Source organism: Anolis carolinensis, chromosome 5 (assembly GCF_035594765.1).
Source record: "Anolis carolinensis isolate JA03-04 chromosome 5, rAnoCar3.1.pri, whole genome shotgun sequence".
In the NCBI taxonomy this organism is placed as follows: domain Eukaryota; kingdom Metazoa; phylum Chordata; class Lepidosauria; order Squamata; family Dactyloidae; genus Anolis; species Anolis carolinensis.
Window position 1 is genome coordinate 183,934,303 of NC_085845.1, and position 21,647 is coordinate 183,955,949.

General features: G+C 39.0%; 1 protein-coding gene across 2 annotated transcripts; it reads left to right on the top strand.

The window, feature by feature from the left end:
- The first annotated feature begins 1,135 nt into the window (after positions 1 to 1,135).
- Positions 1,136 to 20,425, top strand: fam180a (family with sequence similarity 180 member A). 2 transcript variants are annotated; one of them, XM_008121776.3, is made up of 3 exons: positions 1,136 to 1,436; positions 15,315 to 15,415; positions 15,953 to 20,425. In XM_008121776.3, exons 1-3 carry the CDS (start codon positions 1,361 to 1,363, stop codon positions 16,307 to 16,309), a joined length of 534 nt encoding a protein of 177 aa, XP_008119983.1. In that variant the 5' UTR covers positions 1,136 to 1,360; the 3' UTR covers positions 16,310 to 20,425. The 2 variants fall into 2 exon arrangements, with proteins under 2 accessions (XP_008119983.1, XP_008119984.1); XM_008121777.3 differs by lacking the exon at positions 1,136 to 1,436 and adding an exon at positions 13,896 to 14,256.
- Positions 20,426 to 21,647: the final 1,222 nt, after the last annotated feature.

A 21,647-nucleotide genomic window follows, 5' to 3' on the forward strand; every position in this document is an offset into this window, starting at 1 on the left:
TTCACTTCAGCTACTCTCCCCTCTGTGAGGCAGCAAGTGAGTAAGAGGAGGGAATATTTTGACCGTGTATTGTACAGCATTTTCAACTTGCAGTGTCATACCAGCCAACAGTTCCAGATAATATGCAAAAATCATATTACACAAATCATTCCAAATTGGTTTCCTTGAAGAATATGTGGGTCTTTTGTACTATATTTAGGTGAAAACATAAAATGAAAAGATACAGGAAGTGTGACATCTGGGTTGACAACAGCACATGTGAAAATAATTTAGGAGTCTTAGTAGACCATAAGCTAAACACAAGTCAATAGTGTGATACAAATACTAACCTTTCTTCTCTGCTAGACCCTGGATGGGTGTATTTGTGCAAAATTGGGGGTTGATTAGCTCCTGCCCAATCAGCTTGAGATTACTCTGCTTGATAGATGGACTGTTATCACTCACACTTCCCAGCAAAATCAATTTTTGATTTTCTGTAGAATTTACCACACTTTGTCAGCATACTTAAAAAACTAATATGATGTAAGAGCCATGCAACCAAATTTGAAATTCTGTTCCAATAAATTGAAATTCTGTTCATGGGCACTTGCATAAATATGTTCAATTGGAATTAAACTAGATTTTAAAATGCTTTACACTGGCTAGATCATATCCATTCCTTCCATGCAGTGAAAAGGATTATGACCATGCTTATTGTTGATTATCTCTTCTATAAATGTATCCCACTTACTCTTAAATGTCTTCCAGTCACAGATTAATTTCTGCAGATCTTCCACCCAATCTCAAACTAATACTTTTTTCCTGATAACATTTTCTCTGTTAAACAAATAAGCACTGTAAAAATTGGGCAATCAGTATGTTCCACTCCCTCATTTACGCATCCAAGAAATTATATACGTCACTAGAAGGGCACAGGCATGCTTTCATCATGTGCATAGAAGCATACAGCCTTAAAGATTTAATAGTGTTCTCTTAATATTACTACTAGTGTCTGTTGACCCAGGGAAATTCCAGCTGGCCCAACTACTGAATGGAACTGAACTTCCAAAAAAATGTAGTGATATTTATAACCCCACAGCTTGCCAGCAAGTTCGCATGCAGTTGTGAGTCATTCCAGATGTGGATATAAAACAGAGCCTGTCTGTGCAAATGAATTCCTTGATCCCAAAGAGACTAGGTGGAAGACGGGGTGCTGCTACTTGACAGCATCAGGAAAATTACACTAAGAGATTTTTTTTGCAACTGTGAGGGGAAGGAATTTTTTTAGAAAATTGCCAGCTGTTCAAGACTCTCAGAGGGACTGGGAAAGGAAGGCCTATGCTCTAGACTCAGACAGACTTCAATCTTGTGGAAACCAAGGATGTGCTGGAAGACGGTGCTGCTGCTCTTGTTATATTATAATGCACATGCCACCGTGGCCCCTAGATGGAACCGAGGTAAGAGTTATATATGAATTATTTTCAACAGAGAAACAGAAGCAGAAGAGGTGTTATATCAAGTGAGCCTTAAATACCACCAGCCAGCTCTGTCAGTAGGTGGGAGTGGGTTTAGGGATGGTGATGAATTTTGTTTGTTTTTCCCAGCTAAAGGGACACACAAACACACATAAATTTCTGTTCTTGAAAGGGGAAGAGAAAGAGAGAATGAAAACAGGTTCTTTGTTTCCAGCTGCAAAATGAAGAAATCAAATAACTGCAACTGGGAATGACTGGGAATAACTCCCAGAGAGGAGCACCAAGAGCACTTTATATCAAACATATTTTTACACAGTGGTTCACACAAGCAGCAACTTTGATGGTTAGAGACCTTAACTCACCCTTTGTTGAGCTCAAGGCTCAGGCACACGCCGATATGCATTATAGTCAGGCTGATTTCAAACACATTGCACTGGAATGTCTGTCTCTGCTTTGCCTCAACTAGATACACTTTTAAAACCAGATTTAATGGACGGAAGAACTGAGTGACCATTTGAGAACATCTCAGGGTCTTTTTAAAATGCATAGATTTTGCACTACTTTAATAGCCCTTTAATTATATAGATGCACAGTCCTCATTTAGTTCTGATTTAATGCTTATTTCTTTAGAAGTTGCATTTATATCCATCCTTTCCTGTTATCTTCTAGGCAATGTGTATAGCAATCTTTCCCCCCAATTTATCATCATAGCAGCAACCCTGTGAGAGAGGTCATTGAGTTTCATTGAGTGGATCACTGAGTTTAATGGATAAATCATTGGATCGCCCAGTGACTTTAATGGCTATGCAGGGACTTGGACCTAGATTTCCTAATCGGAATTTTTTCCGATTATTTCCAACTAAAGTATATCCATGGGACCAATTGCTGAAAGGTGAGTCAACACATAAATAAATATAATAGGCTCAATGGCTCAGTATTTGGGACTAGCCATCTATAGACCACACCACACTGACTCTCAAGTTCATTTATAGGTCTCCTTTTCTCATTAAGCCCAAAACAAACAAACAAAAAACACTCTCAAGAGTTATCCTAGCCTGTCAATAACCAAATCTGCACTAAATTAGCTTTATTATGTGTCTTTAGACAGTAGTGTATAAAGGTCTATAAACTGCAGTGCTCCAAGCCTCTCAGTCTAGACCTCTGGACTCTTCCTAGTAGGAAAATACCAGAGAGTAGAATTGTGTGGTGTGTGCCATGCCACTTGCCTGGTACTCCTAAAAATATTTTGTATCTTGGTTTTGTACAGAAGGAGAAATCTCATGAGAATCAAAGAACTTTCAACAGGTTGCCTTGTTGCATTGGGACAGTATGGCTTGACCAGTATGGCTTGAATACATGCATAAGTATTTTAAAATACAATATAAAACTGCACAAATGAAATAAAACAGAACAGGCCTGTCATTAAAATCAGCTTTAGTAATGGGCTAGGCAAGGCCCATTACTAAAAGTCAGTCTAAATAAGAAGGCTTTTATTCACCAGTGGAAGGACAACAAACAGTAGGGCAGCCTAGACACCTTCTGAAGAGAGTCCTGGAGTCTGGAAACAGCCATCAAAAGGTTTTCCCATGAAGTTGGGATGGAATCAAGAAAAGATCTCAATGTCCAACAGTCTCGTGTGACAGACCGTAGTCCTTTAGGCAGCCTGCCTAATGCCTGGAGGACCTTGGATCCAAGTCATCCAGGTACTTCACTGGGGAGCCAAGTGAGTATCAGATATGCATGAAAAGACCTGCTTCCATGTTCTCAGCTATTCCTTGAAAGATCAAGGTGAAGATTATTTAATTCATGAAGATTCCCTTTTGGGATTCTAGTGCTGAAATTAAAATGTTCCACAGATTCAAAGAGGTTCCTAGAAATGCTTAATATTTATTACTGGATATGACTACAGCTGAACATTCATTATTCTACGGGTGAATGGGAAAAGTGACTTGTTTGCAATGGAGAAGAAAAATAGTTCCTTGCAGAAATTTTGGAACTGGTCCTAAATACACAGGCTTTTCAAGGGAATTTTGGCACAGCGTAAGAGTTATATTTATTAGTATTTAAAAAGAAACATTCCCCTGCTTTGCTCAGCTTGAACCTTTGAAGTGAATCTGTTCATTGAATCATAGTGTCAAAGGGGGCCTTGCAGGCCATGAAGTTTGACCCCCTGCTTGATGGAGAAAATCCAGAACTACAGAAGCTCCAACATATGACAGTCCTGTCTTTTATTAAAGATGATCCCATCATCCTCTTAGAGAAAACCGGTCTTTACCTTTATCCTTGTGACAGCCCTTCACATATAGGATGAGTGCTATCAAAGATTGCAATCTCAAGGTACAAGCTGAAGTCCCAGAAAACTGCTGTGCTTCACCATGTCTCCAACTAAGGGGACAAATCTCAGCACTGAGGGAGGAAAAATGTTGTGTGTAGTAGTAGTAGTAGTAGTAGTAGTAGTAGTAGCAGCAGCAGCAGCAGTAGCTTTAAAAATTGACAAACCATCTCTTTTCTATCTGCTATATGGGAGCCAAGGCTCACTGACTTAACATAAAGTATTTGTTGTGGTTCTGTTGTGCATAGAACAAGTAAAGGGGAATGAGGAAGAAATTTGGTGAGCCAATACAGGCTCTTGGGCTCATTTTGAAAGAGGGAATAAGGAATAGATTACCTGGTCAGACAGGTTTAAGCCAGGTGCTGGACTTAATGGCTCATGGCCATTAAACTGGTCTCGAAGTAGTTATGTCTCCCTTCTCCCCTATTCTTTCCTCTCTATAATTCCAAGGACTCAACCCTAGCTTCCATTTTTGACCCTGAAATATGATGAAATGAGATCTGGCAGCACTAGACTATCAAATCTCCATCCAGTCATCTTTTCCAGGGGCTAAATGTGCCCAGGTCTTTAAGATGTCTTTTTAAGATGCTCTAAGACTTTCTAAGATGAGGCCTCCATGTCAAACTGATGACACCCAGAACAGGTTTGAGTTTTTGATAGCAGGTATGTTGCTGTATTTGTGAGATATGGTGATTTGGTCACATAGCACCTTGGGAAGATGATCATGCTCCCCCAAATTGCTGTGAGCAAAAAAATTGAATACAGAGCTAATTTTAATGTTTTTTACAAAATTAGATGCCTTCAGCATCGCTCTTTTCCTATGAAGCAGGGAAGGAATGAATGTTCCTGGCCATGGTTGACCAAAATCACTGTCAACTTGGTAAATTCAAGACAGGGTATATTAGGGACAGATGTCTACAGCAATCAATATTCTGCATTCTCCATGGAACAAGGACTGTGCAATCAGTGACATTTTTAAAAAGATGACCACATGCATACAGCTAAGGCAGATAATTATTAAAATTGAGGGTTCATAAATATAGTAGATATTCTGGGTGTTGCTTATATGTCAGTCTTGACTAGGATTGCTGAGATGTGAAACAAAGTTAACTTTTCAGGGCTTTAAATGTCTTCTCTGTATCTCCAGAAAAAGAAACCAAACTTCAGGATAGACTGTTTTTCCTAAGGGTATCCCTAGCCCAGAGCATGGAACATTATTTTTCAAAAGATAATATATTTGATATTGGTACTTTAATATAAGAAACAAATATAATGGACAATAATGTTCCTTTACTATTGTTACTATTAAAGCAACATATAATTGATAATAACAATCATAATGAACATTATTTTTCATGATTATTTTTATGATTATTTTTCAAATACACTTCCAACACAAATCCCCAAACGATCCTAGAGAAGCAGTAAGTTTGTAGTAATGACTAGGTATGACTTGAGACACTAAAACAATAATGATGTGACCATTTGTTATTTCGCAAAAAGAACATTGCTATGTCCTTGTTACCACGCTGCCATATATAGCATTGTTACAAGAAACATCATTACTTGCGACATGTTACTTTCAGGCTCTCTGAATATCTGCTGCTGGGGAACAATAATAAGAGTAGGATATAGCTTTCTTGTCCTATTTGAGAGATTTCCAAAGAAGTTTAGTTGGTCACTATGGGAGTCTAGATGCTATACTCTCTTATATCTTTAACCTTGGCTTGCTGAAGTTTTTCATTTCTTCCCCTTAGCTACTACTCCTTGATTTTCTCCTTTGATTCCAAAGCACACATAATACTGGATGGGCTGTTCATGATTCTTAATTATGAATGTTTGCCTCCTCCTGAATACTGAGCCTGGGATTCAGATTTAATTGCAATTCAAAGCCAGAGGTGAACCTTCCAGCTTCTCAAATATTTCCTTGCTAGCTCTGCCCTCCTGTCAGCCCAAGTCATTTTCACATTTGCCACATTTTCTACAGTTTAATTGCTGTCTGTAAAACTCCAACTCATATGCTATAGAATGCAGGATTCAAAACACCTAGAACTGGTTTATTCATAGAGTTTTTTTTTCCTGATGCTAGGAAAAGGCCCTTGGCTTGCCTAAATACATGATGATCTTTTCCACAGCTATGCCTTGTAAAAAAATAAACCAATCACGCCCAGCAAAGCTTGGTATTCAGCAAAATTTCATAGACTAGCTATTATTCTGAGTCATAACATAATTCTTCCTTTTCATTTATAAGACTAATTTTACTTTCTTTCCAGGTGGAGAAATAACAAATAAATGATTCCACCTGCTGCAACCTGGGCTGAACTCAGTCTCCCCTTCTGAAAGACAGATATTTTAACAGCAACCATTTCGAAAGGCACGAGCCTTTGGCAAGGTCTCCTAAGTTCACTGCCAATGACTCGCCTCCTGTAAGAGCAAAATAGCAGAGAACATTGGCTGAAGCGATGTGGATATAAGGAGAAATGACTTGGCCTCTTGTCTATAGGTTGGCTATATGTAATGTTTCTGAGTAAGAACTTTGGTGATGTTTAGTTTTTCTGTCCTTCCAAGAATGGCTGGAAAATGGCACACCCTAATTTCCATGGTGTTGGGATACTAACTGAATTAAAATGCCCATGAATCTGAGAGTTTCCACCAGCACTGTATGAATTCTTTACAGTTCCTTACTGTCATTACTTCTTCTGCTTCACTGCTGGCTATTTTAGGATTCTGGATGTTCTGGCTTCAGCCTATTCTTCAAATTAGAGCTATGCCTGAATTTGAGAAATACATGAAGTGATATTCTCTCTCTCAATTTCAGTCCCAATTGCTATCTCAATTCTTCTGCATCAATCAATCATCACAAAACCACCAAGTGGTTATATTGCGGTAATTTATCCAATGACCTCTCTGAGACCATATAACGGAAGAGTCAAGATATCCCAATTATTGATGGCGTGAGGCTGCAGGGCCACTGCAAAAGTGGAAAAACCACCAATAAAAACCAATTTTTTTTCCTGAGAAAACATCTTCCAATGAATCTCTAGGCCCTCCTCTAACCCCATTGGCATTTGACCATAAAGTTAGACTGTAGGATCAAAAGAGACCATATTACAGAGACCATATTAATCAAATTTGAAAATAATCAAATCCACAAAAGTTAAACCCACAGATGTAGCGAGCCTGCTGTATTTATTAAATGATTGGCCCAAGATGACACTTTTCACTTCAAATCCTCTCTTCATGATCTCATCTAGAGTATACTTGTTCAATCAGTTGTTGAATTAACATATAAGGACATCCAATTGATGTAATGGTTCTATGCTGGACAGGATTCCTAATGAGATGTAGGCCATTACCTGCTGACTACTGGTGGGCAATGGTTTCAGATCTCAAAGGATCAGAGCAAAACTGGTGAGGATTAGGTCTGTAGTGTCATACCAGTATTTGGGGAATTGGGGGAGGGGAATATAAAACAATCCAAATGAGAGCCGTCCATACTCAGTGACTTCAAAATACTGCTGACTTTTGGCAGACGAGACAAAGTATAATGGAGTGGCTGAAATTCTGAGCATATTATAGCAAATCCCCAAAGCATTTAGTTTTGTCTATCCTCTCCCATCAGATTTAGCATGGATTTAGCATAAAAGAGAGGCCTATTTTCTTGCCTTTAATGAAACAGAATTTTGGTCCTCCTGACTTTTCCTTTCAAAATGACTATGTTTAACTTAAAAAAAAAACAAACCTTTTTTTCAGGAGGCAGCTTATGTCCTGACACATTGTTGTGTCTTCTCATGTCCAGATGGTTAAGAAAACAAGCACAGGGTCCCAAGATGCTTGAGAACTGGCTGTGATCTGAGGAGACAGATGTGTTGTAGGAAAAAAATGGGGGGAAAAGCCAAGAAAATTGTAATACGGTGGCTATTGAATCAATTGTTGAATGATGCGTCAGTAGCTTTGGAAATTCAATTGATTCAATGGGTTCAATCTAGTCAAGAATACCAGAAGGATTTGAGCCATGATCTCTACCCTGGAATAAACATAAAATAAAACTTGCCTGTCGTATGTAAAGCTATGATAAATCAATCCATCTTTTCCCCAGTAAAAAAATTAGCAAAAAGTTTGCTCATTCTCTTCCAATTTTGAAGGCATGTTCTTCAATACATTTCTGGGAGAAATTAAACTGAAAGATCTGGTCTAACTCAACTTCTCTCACCCATTTTCCATTTCCTCCTTGCTTCTTCCCTTTCAGTAATCTTTCCAGATGCCTTGTTTCAGTCATTTAATTTTCGTCACACCAGAATCTTCAGTGGGATCCCCTGTTATGCATCTGTCACTCTTTATTGCAGTTTCTTCCAAATCGTGGACTTCTTGCTTTTTCTTAGGGAGCAAGGCTTTCTCTCTGAGTCGAAGAAATTACATTTTAGGACTATGATTGTAAAACTCTCTAAAACAGGGCCATTGAGGAAAAAGAAGGAAGTATGTATTATGGCTTGGTTGAATCCCATGCTTTGGAGAAAGCACACACACCATGCACACTCTAACCCACACCTCTATTACACACCCTCCAGCATTTGGAAAGTGTTTTTCCCCATACTGCTGGACAATTCTGGAAGTAGAACAGTTAGAACCTCAGTCTGCTTGTAGTTGGACTAAAGTGTAATCCAAGCACAGATAACTTTTGGCCCTCATTTTTCACAAGCTCCAGCTTTAGATATCCACCTTATCACATTGAGAAATTTCCTAGTTATAAGACACTTCAGCCTCTATTCAAACATGGAGAGGCACTGAGCTCATCACATGAGTTAAACTAATTCTGGCAGTCATGTATAGTTGAAAAAGAGGCAGAAATGTCTTGAAAGGAGGGAACTCTGGCAATCAACATCATCACATTGAAAAATTTCCCCCCTCGTAAGACACTTCAGCCTCTTTTCTACCATGGAGAGGCACAGATCTCATCACAAGTTCAGGGCTGAAAAGAGGCAGAAATGTCCTGAAAGGACTCTGAACATGGGCCAGTAATTGTGTTCATAGCTCCTACTTCACACTTTACTCGCATCTTTACAACTGAAAAACAGATGTGATGCCTCTTTTATCCTCTGGGGTTTCATGCAGATCAACAGGATCCCATGGAAAGCAATGGTTTTTACCTGGATCACTGTCTCTTGTATCCTCAGGGGTTTGGGGAAAACAATTTTTCCCATGGGAAGATGAAGTTTTAAACTGGTATCCATCTCTTTTAACATAAGGGGCTTTGGGCAGGGCAAGAGATCTCTTGGTTTGGGGATATTGTTGTTTCTTCTAATTAAAAACAAAAAAGGAATACTGACTTTGTACTTAATTTAAGATGAATGTATTGCCAACTTGTAAGTTTCCTAGTATGAGTGTGATAGGAAGGCTGAATGTGAAGCGGGACTGCTGACATCCCTTAAGGGATGGTCACCCATACTTTTCCCTCTCAGTGTGATGAGGTGGTTAGTGTTGAAATTGTGGGAAATGTGGTCAAAAACTTGGAAGGGGGGGGGGCAACTTTTAACCTCTGCTTTAATTGCTGCCCTGTTCAGTCAAAGCAGATAATACTTGGCTAGATTAACAACTCTAGAACATCTTCTTCCATATTACATGCTTTCCTGCCTATAAGGTTATATCCATTTCAGTGAGATTCATCTAAAAACACATTTTAATATTTTAGAACCAGTTGAATGTGAAAATTCAGCCTTACAAAGGATTAGGAATCTTCTGTCTCCAAGCAGTCATCATTACTGTGCATGATGTGAATCAGATGCATCATTAGTCCATCTCAAGATGAAATAAATGTTTTACATAAACTCCTCTAGGGGAGAAAAAGGAGGTAGCAAATTACATTAATACTTCCATACTGTTCTTTGATACTGAACCAGTACATTGTGTTCCGAGCTGGTGTCAGAGAAGCTGAATCAGCAGAATCTTTTCTTCATGAATTCATAATCATCAAGTGGGAGATTGGCTGCACATCATTCCCCATTTCTAGCTTCCTTTTTCCTGCTCAGTTTATTAGACAGTATAGTTGGAGAGTAATGAGGCAAAATCAAACTAAAAATCAAGTATATATGAATAGTAATCAGTGAGGAAGTAAAAGTGTTTCATGCCATGGCTTGACTTGGATCCTATAAACTTTTAGGAGAGTTTTTGAACCCAAGAGTTGTAGATGGAAAATATATTTGATATAATACTGAAAGAGAGACAGCATGATAATGATAAAATTATATAAATACTAACCTACTAATGATCTAAATGAAAATTGTAGAACTTTCTTGGTAGATATTAATAACAAATAATTTAAGAAAAGGTTTAATGTGAAATAATCTGTTATGGAAAATAAAAATCAATTTCCATTGAAGAAAATTTTGAAAAAATATTTGAAGAAATAGAGACGAAAACTTAGTTGAAAAAATGATAATTTTGTAAAAGAACTCCCAATACCTTAACAACCCTCACCATCTTTGTTTTCTCCTTGAGACATATTAACATTTGTAAAGATGCAGGGACTGGGCTGTGGCGCAGGCTGGAAAGCAAGCCAGCTGCAACAAATCAACAAATCGCTCTGACCAAGAGGTCATGAGTTCGAGGCCAGCCCGGTGCCTGTGCCTTGTCTCTGTCTCTGTTCTATGTCATGGCATTGAATGTTTGCCTTTATGTGTGCAATGTGATCCGCCCTGAGTCCCCTTCGGGGTGAGAAGGATGGAATATAAATGCTGTGAATAAATAAATAAATAACTTACCAATAATTAAGATATTATCCCCAAAATTTTCCTTTTCCTTCCTTTGTGCTCCCATTCCCCACTTTCCTAGTAAACCTTTAATAAGTGTGTGTGTGTGTGTGTAATAAACTATTCTTTGTGGCATTTCCCAACCATGAAACTACAATTTTCTCCAACAAGAATGGGCATAAAGATATCCTCTTATCTAGATTCCAGCATCAGGAAATAGAACGGCATAAACTAGGTGTCCTCAAACTTTTTAAGCAGAGGGTCAGTTCATGGTCCCTCAGACTGTTGGGGAGCCAGACTATAGTTTGAAAAAACAGAACAAATTCCTATGCACATTGTACATTTTTACTGCAAAAAACATGAAAGAGCAATACAGTATTTAAAATGAAGAACACTTAACCAACATAAATTTACCAGTACTTCAATGGGAAATGTGGGCCTGCTGTTGTGTGAGATAATCAAGTCAATTAGGATTGTTTTTGTTGTGTGCCTTCAAGTAGTTTCAAACTTAGGGTGATCCTAAGTCTAAAGTTTAGGGCAGGAGCCAGATAAATGACCTTGGAGGGCCGCATCCAGCCCATGGGCCTTAGTTTGGGGACCCCTGGTTTACACAAAGAGAATAGGGCAGGGAAAGAGATACCCTGCTGAACAAACTCTCTCTATGTGTATATGTGTGTGTATGTATATGTCTTCAAGTTGCTTGTCAACTTATAGTGACCACATAATTTTGTACTGTTTTCTTAGACAAAAATACTTAGAGGTGGTTTTGCCAGGTACTTCCCCTAAAATATACAGCACTTAGCATTCACTAGTACCCTGTTTCCCCTAAAATAAGACATCCCCAAAAAATAAGACCTAGTAGAGGTTTTGCTGAATTGCTAAATATAAGGCCTCCCCCGAAAGTAAGACCTAGCAAAGTTTTTGTTTGGAAGCCTGCCCGCCAAACAGAACACCAGAGCATCTAGGATCGGTAAATGTACGCACCGTAGAGTGTTGTACATGGAAATAATGGTAGTAACAAGACATTCTTGATAGGATTCGCAGTTTGTCTGGTTATGCTGGTTTGTGATGACAACTACTTTACAGTATATAATAAACATTCATTTTTTTGTTCAACAATAAAGGTGAATTATTCTTCATGGAAAAATAAGACAGCCCCTGAAAATAAGACCTAGCACATCTTTGGGAGCAAAAATTAATATAAGACACTGTCTTATTTTCGGGGAAACACGGTAGTGACCCATTCAAATACTAACCAGGGCTGACCACACTTAGTGTCCAAGATTTGGCAGATTTTGGGATATTTGAGCAGTTGGTATTGTTTTCTTCTGAGGACCTTATAGCCAATAGTAACTGGAATCAGCTGTGTGGTTATATGCATGTACGTCCAAGTTTTAAAGAAGTATTCAAGGTGCTGAAAGTGGGATAGAATTCAGCACCTTGGATAGCTTAGGAAACTAGCAGCAAAAATTCCTGTGGCAATAAAAATCACTAACAAAGCCATTATGGATTACATTTTGTGGAATTGAAACTACTTTATTAAATGTGCCAGAATAGTTATAGGCTCGCAACAGCTTGGCACATCTGCCCTTTGGGAATATGTGTTCCTGGATGTATATGGGTTTGTTTTTCAAGGAAGGGTGCTCCGAAAAGTTATTAATTTGATCATTGTTGTCTGAATCCCTGATGGCAGTTGTTTAGCAAATAAACATTGTTACTGCTGGGTGATTGAAGCTTTAATTACCAAGCAATTAGTATTCCACAATTTTAGTGCAGAACAGTTGCATGTGGTTGGTGAAGCCCTAGAACAAAAGGTGCCCCAGCTTAGGCAGAGGAATGGAATACCAATGAGAGCAGATACTTACCAGAGATACAGATCAAAGGATTGCATTGCCACCCACCTTCCCGGGATGATGTGATGCTAAAACGGGAATAAGTTGCTCCTCCATATATGACACCATGAACTCTTTGCTTGAAGGGCCCAGCTAAAGACTGGGATAGGGAATTAATAATAATAATAATAATAATAATAATAATAATAATAATAATAATAACAACAACAACAACAACAACAACAACTTTATTTGTATATCCCACCTCCATCTCTCTGAAGGGACTTGAAATGGCTCACATGGCGATAAGCTCATCAACAGTTAAAATATAGCATAGAATTCATCAAAACAACATAATAAAACAAAATAGGCAACACACAAAATAACAGTATAAAACACCACCTAGCCAATAATTAAATAAAAAATTTAAATTTAAAAATGAAAATTCCCTTCCAAGATATAGCCACATCATACAGTTATAGCTGATAGCACTTTAACTGCCAGAGTGCCATCCCATGGAATCCTGAGATTTGTAGTTTGGTGAGGTAGTTAAAATTTTGAACTTTGAATCCCTTAACGGCACCAGATGCTCTATGGCAGATAATAAATATGACCTCCTCAGACTAAAGATCCCAGAATTTCATGAGCATCACAGTTGTTAAAGTGACATCAGACTGATATAACTGCATAGTGTCTCGCCAGCTTACTTCTATGTGGTAAAGAGAAGGCTTTCCCACATCACCTACACTTTCCTCCTATTGACTGTCTCCTTAAAAATAATAGTGGTGGAGTTCATAGGTATCTGATCCAAAGCCACGTTGACAAAGTGAGTAGTTTTGGATCAAGCAGATCCAAGGACTCTTCTAAAAATCTGCCCTAGAGCAGAGTTTGGGCCCTATGTGCTAACAGGAACACAATGGATCTATAGCCAATGATCTTTTCACAGGCATATCTAGTTCCCATAGGCATCCTGCATATTAGGATGTCCTGCCTTGCTGGGGGAGTGGCCTCCTATTCATAAAGTAGCATATAAGTATCATCTTGCCTAGTTCTCAACCTTCAGCAGAGATTAGGATTACTTGAAAGCATTGTATGTGAAAAGTATCTAGAGGTTTTAGTAGACTGCATGCTAAACATGAGTCAACGGTTTGATGATATGGCCAAAAACTCAGTGCAATTCTAAGCTGCCTTAACAGGAGTATAAGTTTCCTGATCAAGAGGAATAATAGTGTCACTCTATTCTGCTTTGATCAGATGTCACCTGGAATACTGTGTCCATTTCTGGGTACCACAGTTCGAAAAGTATGGTTGGATGTCTTGTCGAAGGCTTTCATGGCTGGAATCACAGGGTTGTTGTGTGTTTTCCGGGCTGTATGGCCATGTTCCAGAAGTATTTTCTCCCGATGTTTCACCCACATCTATGGCAGGAGTCCTCAGAGGATATCTCACAACCTCTGAGGATGCCTACCATAGATGTGGGCGAAACATAAGGAGAAAATACTTTTGGAACATGGCCATACAGCCTGGAAAACCCACAACAACCCAGTATGGTTGGAATTCACCAAGACAGTTATGAATGTGTAACCACCTTCACCCCGCTCCCTCATCCCTACTTACTGGACAACAGCCATTGTGATTGATGCAGTTCTTTAACCAGTTTTTAAACAGAGATTGGATGACCATAACATCTAGGGTTGCCTTACATTACCCTTGTGGTCCTTTCCAATGTTATGACTCTATGATCATGTACTGATGGTAACAGCCCCTGAAATTAAACCAGACAATGAAATGATAGAAGATGAGGCCAGGGTGATGGACCTGAATGAACTCAGATGGATCTAGATGAACCCAGCAGAACAGCAGAAGGTCTAAGGCAGCATCTGAGAGAACAGGTCAAGTCATAGTCAGCCCTGGAAGTAATGTGTTATAATCACATAACAAGAGAATAATATTGTTTCTGCAAAATACTACAATTAATAATGTCATTTTTTCATGCAACGAGTAAGCTTTAACTTGTTACTATTTCTCATTACTTTTGGGGTGGATAAGGCTTTCAGGTATGTTGAATGATTTTTTAAAGGTGTTATACCATGTTCTTACTTTTTCAGATGGATTTCCTCCCAAAGAAAATGAACTAAAAACAATGGAATCAGTAACATAGCATTTGCTAAAAGATCACATTATTTGTATTGCTATATTCAAGGTGCTCCATACTGAAATATATAATGTGTTATTTTTTAAAAGTAGCTTTTCTAGTTGAAATCTTGGGCAAAATCCAACAGAGTTATATGGAAGGCCAATAAATTTCTGTAGTTTAAAGGGCATTCCGTTACATTCCTATAAATGTTAATTTTTAAAAGGGCAAGTATGTTTCAGTGGTTTAAATGCTGATCTATGAATCTGGAAACCATTCAGCCATGAAAACCTACTGGGTGTGATTCCCAGTGATGCTTGCCCAACTCTTAAAGCAGTGGTTCTCAACCTGTGGTTCCCTAAATGCTTTGGCCTTCAACTCCCAGAAATCCTAACAGCTGGTAAAGTGGCTGGGATTTCTGGGAGTTGTAGGACAAAACACCTGGGAACCCACAGGTTGAAAACCAGTATTAGAGGAAGGCAAAGGCATACTCACTCTGAACAAATCTTATCAAGAAAACCCCATGATAGGATCATCTTAGGGTTGCTATAGATAAAAAATGCACGAAAATTACAAGGAGAAGACGAAACATTGGGCTTTTGACTGAGAAATAGGGGATGAAAAACTATAGTAAGACAGGGTTTAATTTGACCAAAGGTCACATGCTAGATTTGTTTTTACATATAAAGTAATTAGCAAGTATAGCTTAAATTTTCTACCTGGCTGACTGTTGTGCAAAGCATAAGAGATCTTTCACACAAGAAGCAAGTGACTTATTGCACAATGACCATTGATAATCTGTTTCTTACCCTCCAGCAATGCTTTTCCCGTCTGCTCATCGAGTGAAGAGATCCTCAGCAGCGCTTCTCAATCCAGTCCTTCAGAAGTCTCAGGATGATGTGGACCTTCTGTTTGAGGTTTAGTATGAATGAAAAAAACATTTTGACTATTCCTTTGTAGAGAGATCCAATTGAGATGCTCAGATTCAGTCCATTTTTGAAGGCTTCTCACTTCAATTCAGACATCTCTCAAATCCGTTTAAATCAGACCAGCTCATTTCTGGTTGCACGGTTTATCCAGATCTGAAGCACACCCCATACTTTGCATAATTATATCTCAAAGCAACAAAGATTATGAATTTTGAGCAGAGATACAATGTGTTTCTCTATCCACTATTTATGTGTAGAAAACACATTTCTTATACAGAAAATATAACTTTCTGTACAATAAATATTTTTTATCCATGCAGGGAACAAGATTTTTGTGGAAAAAACATGTGTTTTTCTGTGCAGCATAATTTTATACAACACTTCAGAACATATTTGTCCTCATATCTGCAGACAATTAATTTGAGGAATTACATTCCTATTTCATATACGCCTTTATTTCTTCATCTATGATTTGTGAGGACTAAATGTAACCAACATTTATTCCACTCTGTGTTTTCACCCCAGTTTCTTCTAGGTGAGCTGGAAATCAGTGATGACCTGAAGATATCTGTCAGAGATGAGGAACTTGCTTCCATGAGGAAGGCAATGGCATTTGATACTTTGTGTAATGATGTCATCCCCAAAAGTATCCCAGACATTCGCAGGCTCAGTGCCAGGCTATCAGGCTACCCTGGCATGCTCAAGAAGGAAGATTTTGAAAGGACCGTGTTGACCATGGTCTACACTGCATACAGAGCAGCTAAATCCCAAGGACACCAGAAAGACACATGGGCTGAATCCTTTGTGCACCTTTACAAAGCCCTGAAACATGACTTGATGTTCTCATCCAGCCAAACACCATCATCTCAAAGAACTTTGTAGACCAGAACCTCCGTTTGATAGGAAATGCATCTGCCTCTTTGCTTGGCATTAAAAGCAAGAAGTTAAGGATTGCAGACATGGAAAGATTCGTTATTCTTGAGCTCCTCCTAGAGGGTACCTGAGGTAAAATCATCTCTGTGCAAAGGACTTGGTTCTACTGATTTCTATTACAGATGTCGACAAATTTCTCATTATCTGATTTTTTTTCCTGGATTTGGGCACATCCAATTACCTGGTCCTGTTTCTAAACAAAAAGCATGTCCATTGTTCTGGGTTTTTTTTCTTTAGCTAATTTCTAATTTTTGTACAGAGCACATTTCATTTGGTCTTTGCCATGGCAGAGAGAGAAACAAGTTCTTGAAGTAGCTGTTCAGATTTATGTAGAAAGAAACTTTGTTTTCATGGCATAATTTTGCAGCTAATCTTAAGTCTTGGATATGTGCCTTCACACATACCCTAATGTCGCAGAATACAATAATCCTCTGTTTCAACGCTGGGACCCACAAGATAAATTCCACCTTCCTAAGGCCAGCCAAGATATTTCACTACCTGAGACAAAAGACAATCTCCCCCCCCTCTCTCTCTCATTTTCAGCGGCTTGACAGTATTTTTGGACTTCAGCCACAGAGCCTGATGGCTCCCTTCACACACCAGATAACTACTTCCAGGGTGGCACCGTGACTGAAGTGCCGCCGCTACTGAAAAAGTGGACAAAGGCAGGCTATCTGTCTTTCCATAAGGAAAGATGGGTTGAGCCACCAAAAAAAGGCTTCCCCCGTGTGATCAGGAAGGGGGGAAGCAGCAACAGAACGGCGCATGGGGCAACCGGTCCCCACACCCCCTGCGTGACCACAGCTAGTATGCAGCAATCCACTAAATCTTCGGTGGCATGTTTGACAAGGTCCTATGTAGCAATCACAGATATGTTCTCCTAGGCCCTTCCACACTATCCTATATCTCAGAACCTCATCACAGATATCTGTTTATCCCAGATTATGTGGCAGTGGAGACTCATATAGTCCATTTTAAAGTAGATAATCTGGGATCTGATCCTTGGATATAGGGCAATATGGAAGGGCCCCTAGATCCCACTGTTCTCCCACAGTTTGCCTTAAGGATAAAGCCATTCCTTTCCTTCCCTTACAGAGCAACAGTGATGGGAGTAACAAGGAGCAGATATGTGACAAAAGGGGAAGGAGAAGACTTGTCCCATCCTTCCCTCCTTAACTCTCTCTCCTTCCTTCCTTCCCTCCTTCTTTCCTCCCTCGCTCCCTTCCTCTGAAATGTTGGGTAGCCAAACACCAGGACAAAAATCCAGTAAGAATGTAGTAATTCTCTCGAAGGCCACAGTAATTGTTTTGGGAAATCCTGGTGCTTCAGGGACGTTTTATGGTTAAGCCACACTTAATCGATCCCCCTCCCCTCCCTCTCTCTCTCGTCCAATATAATTTGTCTATACTCCAGAGTTGTTTATCCTGATGAATAAATTACTCATACTTGAACAATGGACACTTCCTTACTCTCTGAAAATTGTGGAAATGTGTGTAAAACAGAATGGCTGTTTTGTACAAATGCCGCAAGGATCCAAAGAGACCTTGTTTGTATGACCACAGTCTTGAGCCATGGTTACATGACTGAAATATAGCCGACTCATATTACAACTGATGTGAGGAGTCCACATGATATTTCCCTGCATACAGCGGGGAGAAGGCATTTGTTTCCTACAGATTCTTTGGAAGCTGTTTATTTCTCTGTCCTAAAACAATAGCACACTCACAAACTGAAAAGGCCCGAGCAGAGTCGCTATCCTGATATGGCTCTGAGTTTAGAATTGGCTCTGTGTGGGCTTAAGACATCTGCTTAGAAAAGTCACTGGTCGATATGTCATTATTACATGGTTCCTGACCTTTTCGGCCTTATGACTGAGCAGTTCCCCACAGAGTGCATCACTGTCCTGCTGAATTTCCTGGGGGATAGATAGGTTAGTTGGGGTCACATCAGGTCAGCCAATTGGCAAGGCAACTGATTTTGTTTGTCTGTTGAGCTAAAGAGGAACCTGATAACTTAGTTGTGGGCCCAGAGTCAAGTTGGGAGTCAATTTATAGAGTATGATCCCTGCACCTACATGGGATACTTTCCAGGACCCCCATGGATACCTGAAACCATGGACAATAGTGAATCACTTTGGAGGACTTAAAGAAGCTCACAAATACATCTGACTGAGGAGGGGAGATATTTTAATGGAGTATGGTTAAGTGAAATCATGGATATTGAAGCAGTGAATAAGAGAGTCGTACTGTACTTTACTCAGAATGAAGAGACTACATGAACTCAGGGTTGGCAAGCAAGGGTATCTTCGCTTTGCATAATTATATAATTTAATACTACATTTTATGCCATGGTGCCATCCTACAGAATCCTGGAATTTGTACTTTGATGAGGTACTTAGAATTTTCTTCTCAAGAGCTCTAATGCATTCCCTAAATGGCAGTACAAAAACACTCTAGCACATAATTCTAAAACCCTCATGATAGTTCAAGTTTCAGAGTGCTATTACTTATGCAGTATGGGTACACCGTTGGTGCCCTCCAGCTATTTTTCAATCCATCTTTGAATGCTACTTAGAAAAATAATAAATACAGTGATTTGAAGTCATCCATATTTAGGTAGAGGTTGGACAATGACTGAAGTAATGGATGGACATCATCTACCCACTGCTTACTTCTGCATGTCTTCAGTAGGCATTAATTTAATTTATATACAGGTTGAATATCCTTATTCAAAATGCTTGGGAACAGAAGTGTTTTGGATTCTGGAATTTAGGGGGATTTTGGAATACCCACATTTGCCTATACATAGATAATGAGATATCTTGGAGATGGGACTCAAGTCTAAACACAAAATTCATGCATTTCATATACGCCTCATGTACATAGCCTAAAGGTAATCTCATACAATGTCTTTTAATATTTTTTCCTGAAACAAAGTTGGTTATATTGAACCACAGGAAAGCAAAAGTGTTACTACACAAGCTAGTCACAAGGCCAATTTCTGATTTTTTAATAATATTTTAGAATTTGGAATTTGAGATAAGGGATGATCAACCTATAAAGATGCCATTATATTTTGTTTCCATACTCCACTTGAGACAAGCGCAAAAAGGCACAGATGAAAAATTGTTCTTCATGGCTTTGAAGTCATTTCTGACATATGTCAACCTTAAAGCAACCTTATCACAGGGGTTTCATGGCAGAATTTGTTCAGATTTGGGGTTGCTATTGCCTTCATCTGAAGCTGAGGGAGTGTGACATGTCAAAGATCTTCCACTGGGTTTCCATGAGTAAGCAGGGATTTGAACCCAGATGTCCCAAAGTCCTAGTCCAGCAGTCAAACCACCACAGCACAATGACTAACCAGATGAAAATGCAGGGAGTCATCATACTGAAGAACAATTAAGCACATTAACATTATAAAAACAATTGAATTTAAAAGCCATTTAAAAGTGCATCAGTACAAAAAGTACAGCACTCTGGCATGATCCTATTTCACCTTGAAAGTAATTTTCTAAGAAATAATAATGTAAGTCTGTTTTAAAAGGAAACATAAAAAGGGCAGAAAGAAAGGGAGAGTTTTATGTCACCTTTAATGTTAGCCATCTATATTAACATTTGAACTTGCACATATTTATCTCTTCAAAAAGGTCAAACAGAAAGTACAGTCCTCATAATGCTCACTTTCTTTAAATTCAATAGTTTCAGCCTTTGACCTTCCAGGTATTTTGAATGTCATCTTCCAGAAAGCTTAAAGTACCTTTAATTTCAAGCTCTGAAATTTCCATTAGCCCCAATCACTCGAATCAAGACTGGGTTAGTTCCCTAGGGGATGGTCTTCTTCCTCAAGATGTTCTCTAATAGAAAGGCTGTCTAGTTCAAATACAATTTAAAGTTTCAAAACATGCCAAAAGTAAGACTTTGAATTTGCTCATCTCCACAGTTAGCCCGTGGTCACCTGCTAGCCAGTTTCCATTGCTGCTTAATTGTATTGTAGTATACAAACTTTCTATATGTACATCTCTACGCATTAATAAACATATGGATGTGAAATGCTAAGCAACAATTACCTTGTGTCTTTTTTTTTTTTTTGAGATGCATGTGCTTTTCAGCAGGGTGTATCATATAGAGCTTGTGTGTTTTCCAACAAAAGAGAAATAGCTGCTGCCTTTCCATCCCACTCAGCACCTGCTGATCCGGCCATTTCACTCTACCTAATGTTAGGACTTATCCTAGTTTTGTTGTCATTATTTGCCATAATAGAATTATAGATTTAGAAGAGACCACAAAGGCCAACCCCTGCCATGCAGGAATATACAATCAAACACAACCAATTAGTCAGTTTTGACTTATGGTGATCCTATGAATGAGAGACCTCCAGGTGCCCCAGTAACTCAACAGTCCTGAACAGTTGTTACAAATTCCAGGCTGTGTTTCCTTTACTGAATCAACCCATCTGTAATGTGTTCTTCCTCCTTTCCTAGGGCTTTCCACTTTACTGGACATTAGTCCCTTTGCCATGACATGCTCATAGTATGACAATCCCAGTTTAGTCATCATTGCTTTGAGTGAGAATTAAAGTTTGATTACTATAGAACCCATTTATAATAGTAATAATAATAATAATAATAATAATAATAATAATAATAATAATAATAATAAAACTTTATTTATACCCCGCCACCATCTCCCCAGCGGGGACTCGGGGCGGCTAACATGGGGCCATGCCCAAAGCAATACAATATAATAAAATATAAAACAGCATATCATAACATAATTAAAAATAATACAATACATAATAATAAACATCACATCAAGAAATCAAGAAACAGTCAAACAAGAGCAGGCCGCATGAACACAAAGATAAAACCCGGAGTGTGAGGGACAGAGGGGTACTCCAATATGTACAGGGACATATGAGAGTGGGGCAGTTTAGAGGATAGATGTTTGGGGGGAGTAACACCGAAATATATAACAGAGGTTACTCACCAAAAGCACAGCGGAAGAGCCATGTTTTCAGGTCTTTCCTAAAAGCTAACAAAGTGGGAGCTTGCCTGATTTCAGTAGGCAGTGAGTTCCATAGTCGGGGGGCCACAGCAGAAAAGGCCCTTTCCCTTGTACTCACAAGGCGGGCCTGGGATAACGACAGTGGTGATAAAAGGGCCTCCCCGGATGATCGTAAAGATCGGGCAGGTTTATGGTGGGAGAGACGGTCACGGAGGTAGGTGGGTCCCAAACCGTTTAGGGCTTTATAGATGATGGTCTGCACCTTGAATTGGGACCGGAAG

Coding starts and splice junctions, on each gene's coding strand:
- fam180a (XM_008121776.3), top strand. CDS start 1,361: ATGTGCTGGAAGACGGTGCTGCTGCTCTTGTTATATTATAATGCACAT. Junction 1,437..15,314: donor GGCCCCTAGATGGAACCGAG/GTAAGAGTTATA, acceptor CTTACCCTCCAG/CAATGCTTTTCCCGTCTGCT. Junction 15,416..15,952: donor ATGTGGACCTTCTGTTTGAG/GTTTAGTATGAA, acceptor TTTTCACCCCAG/TTTCTTCTAGGTGAGCTGGA.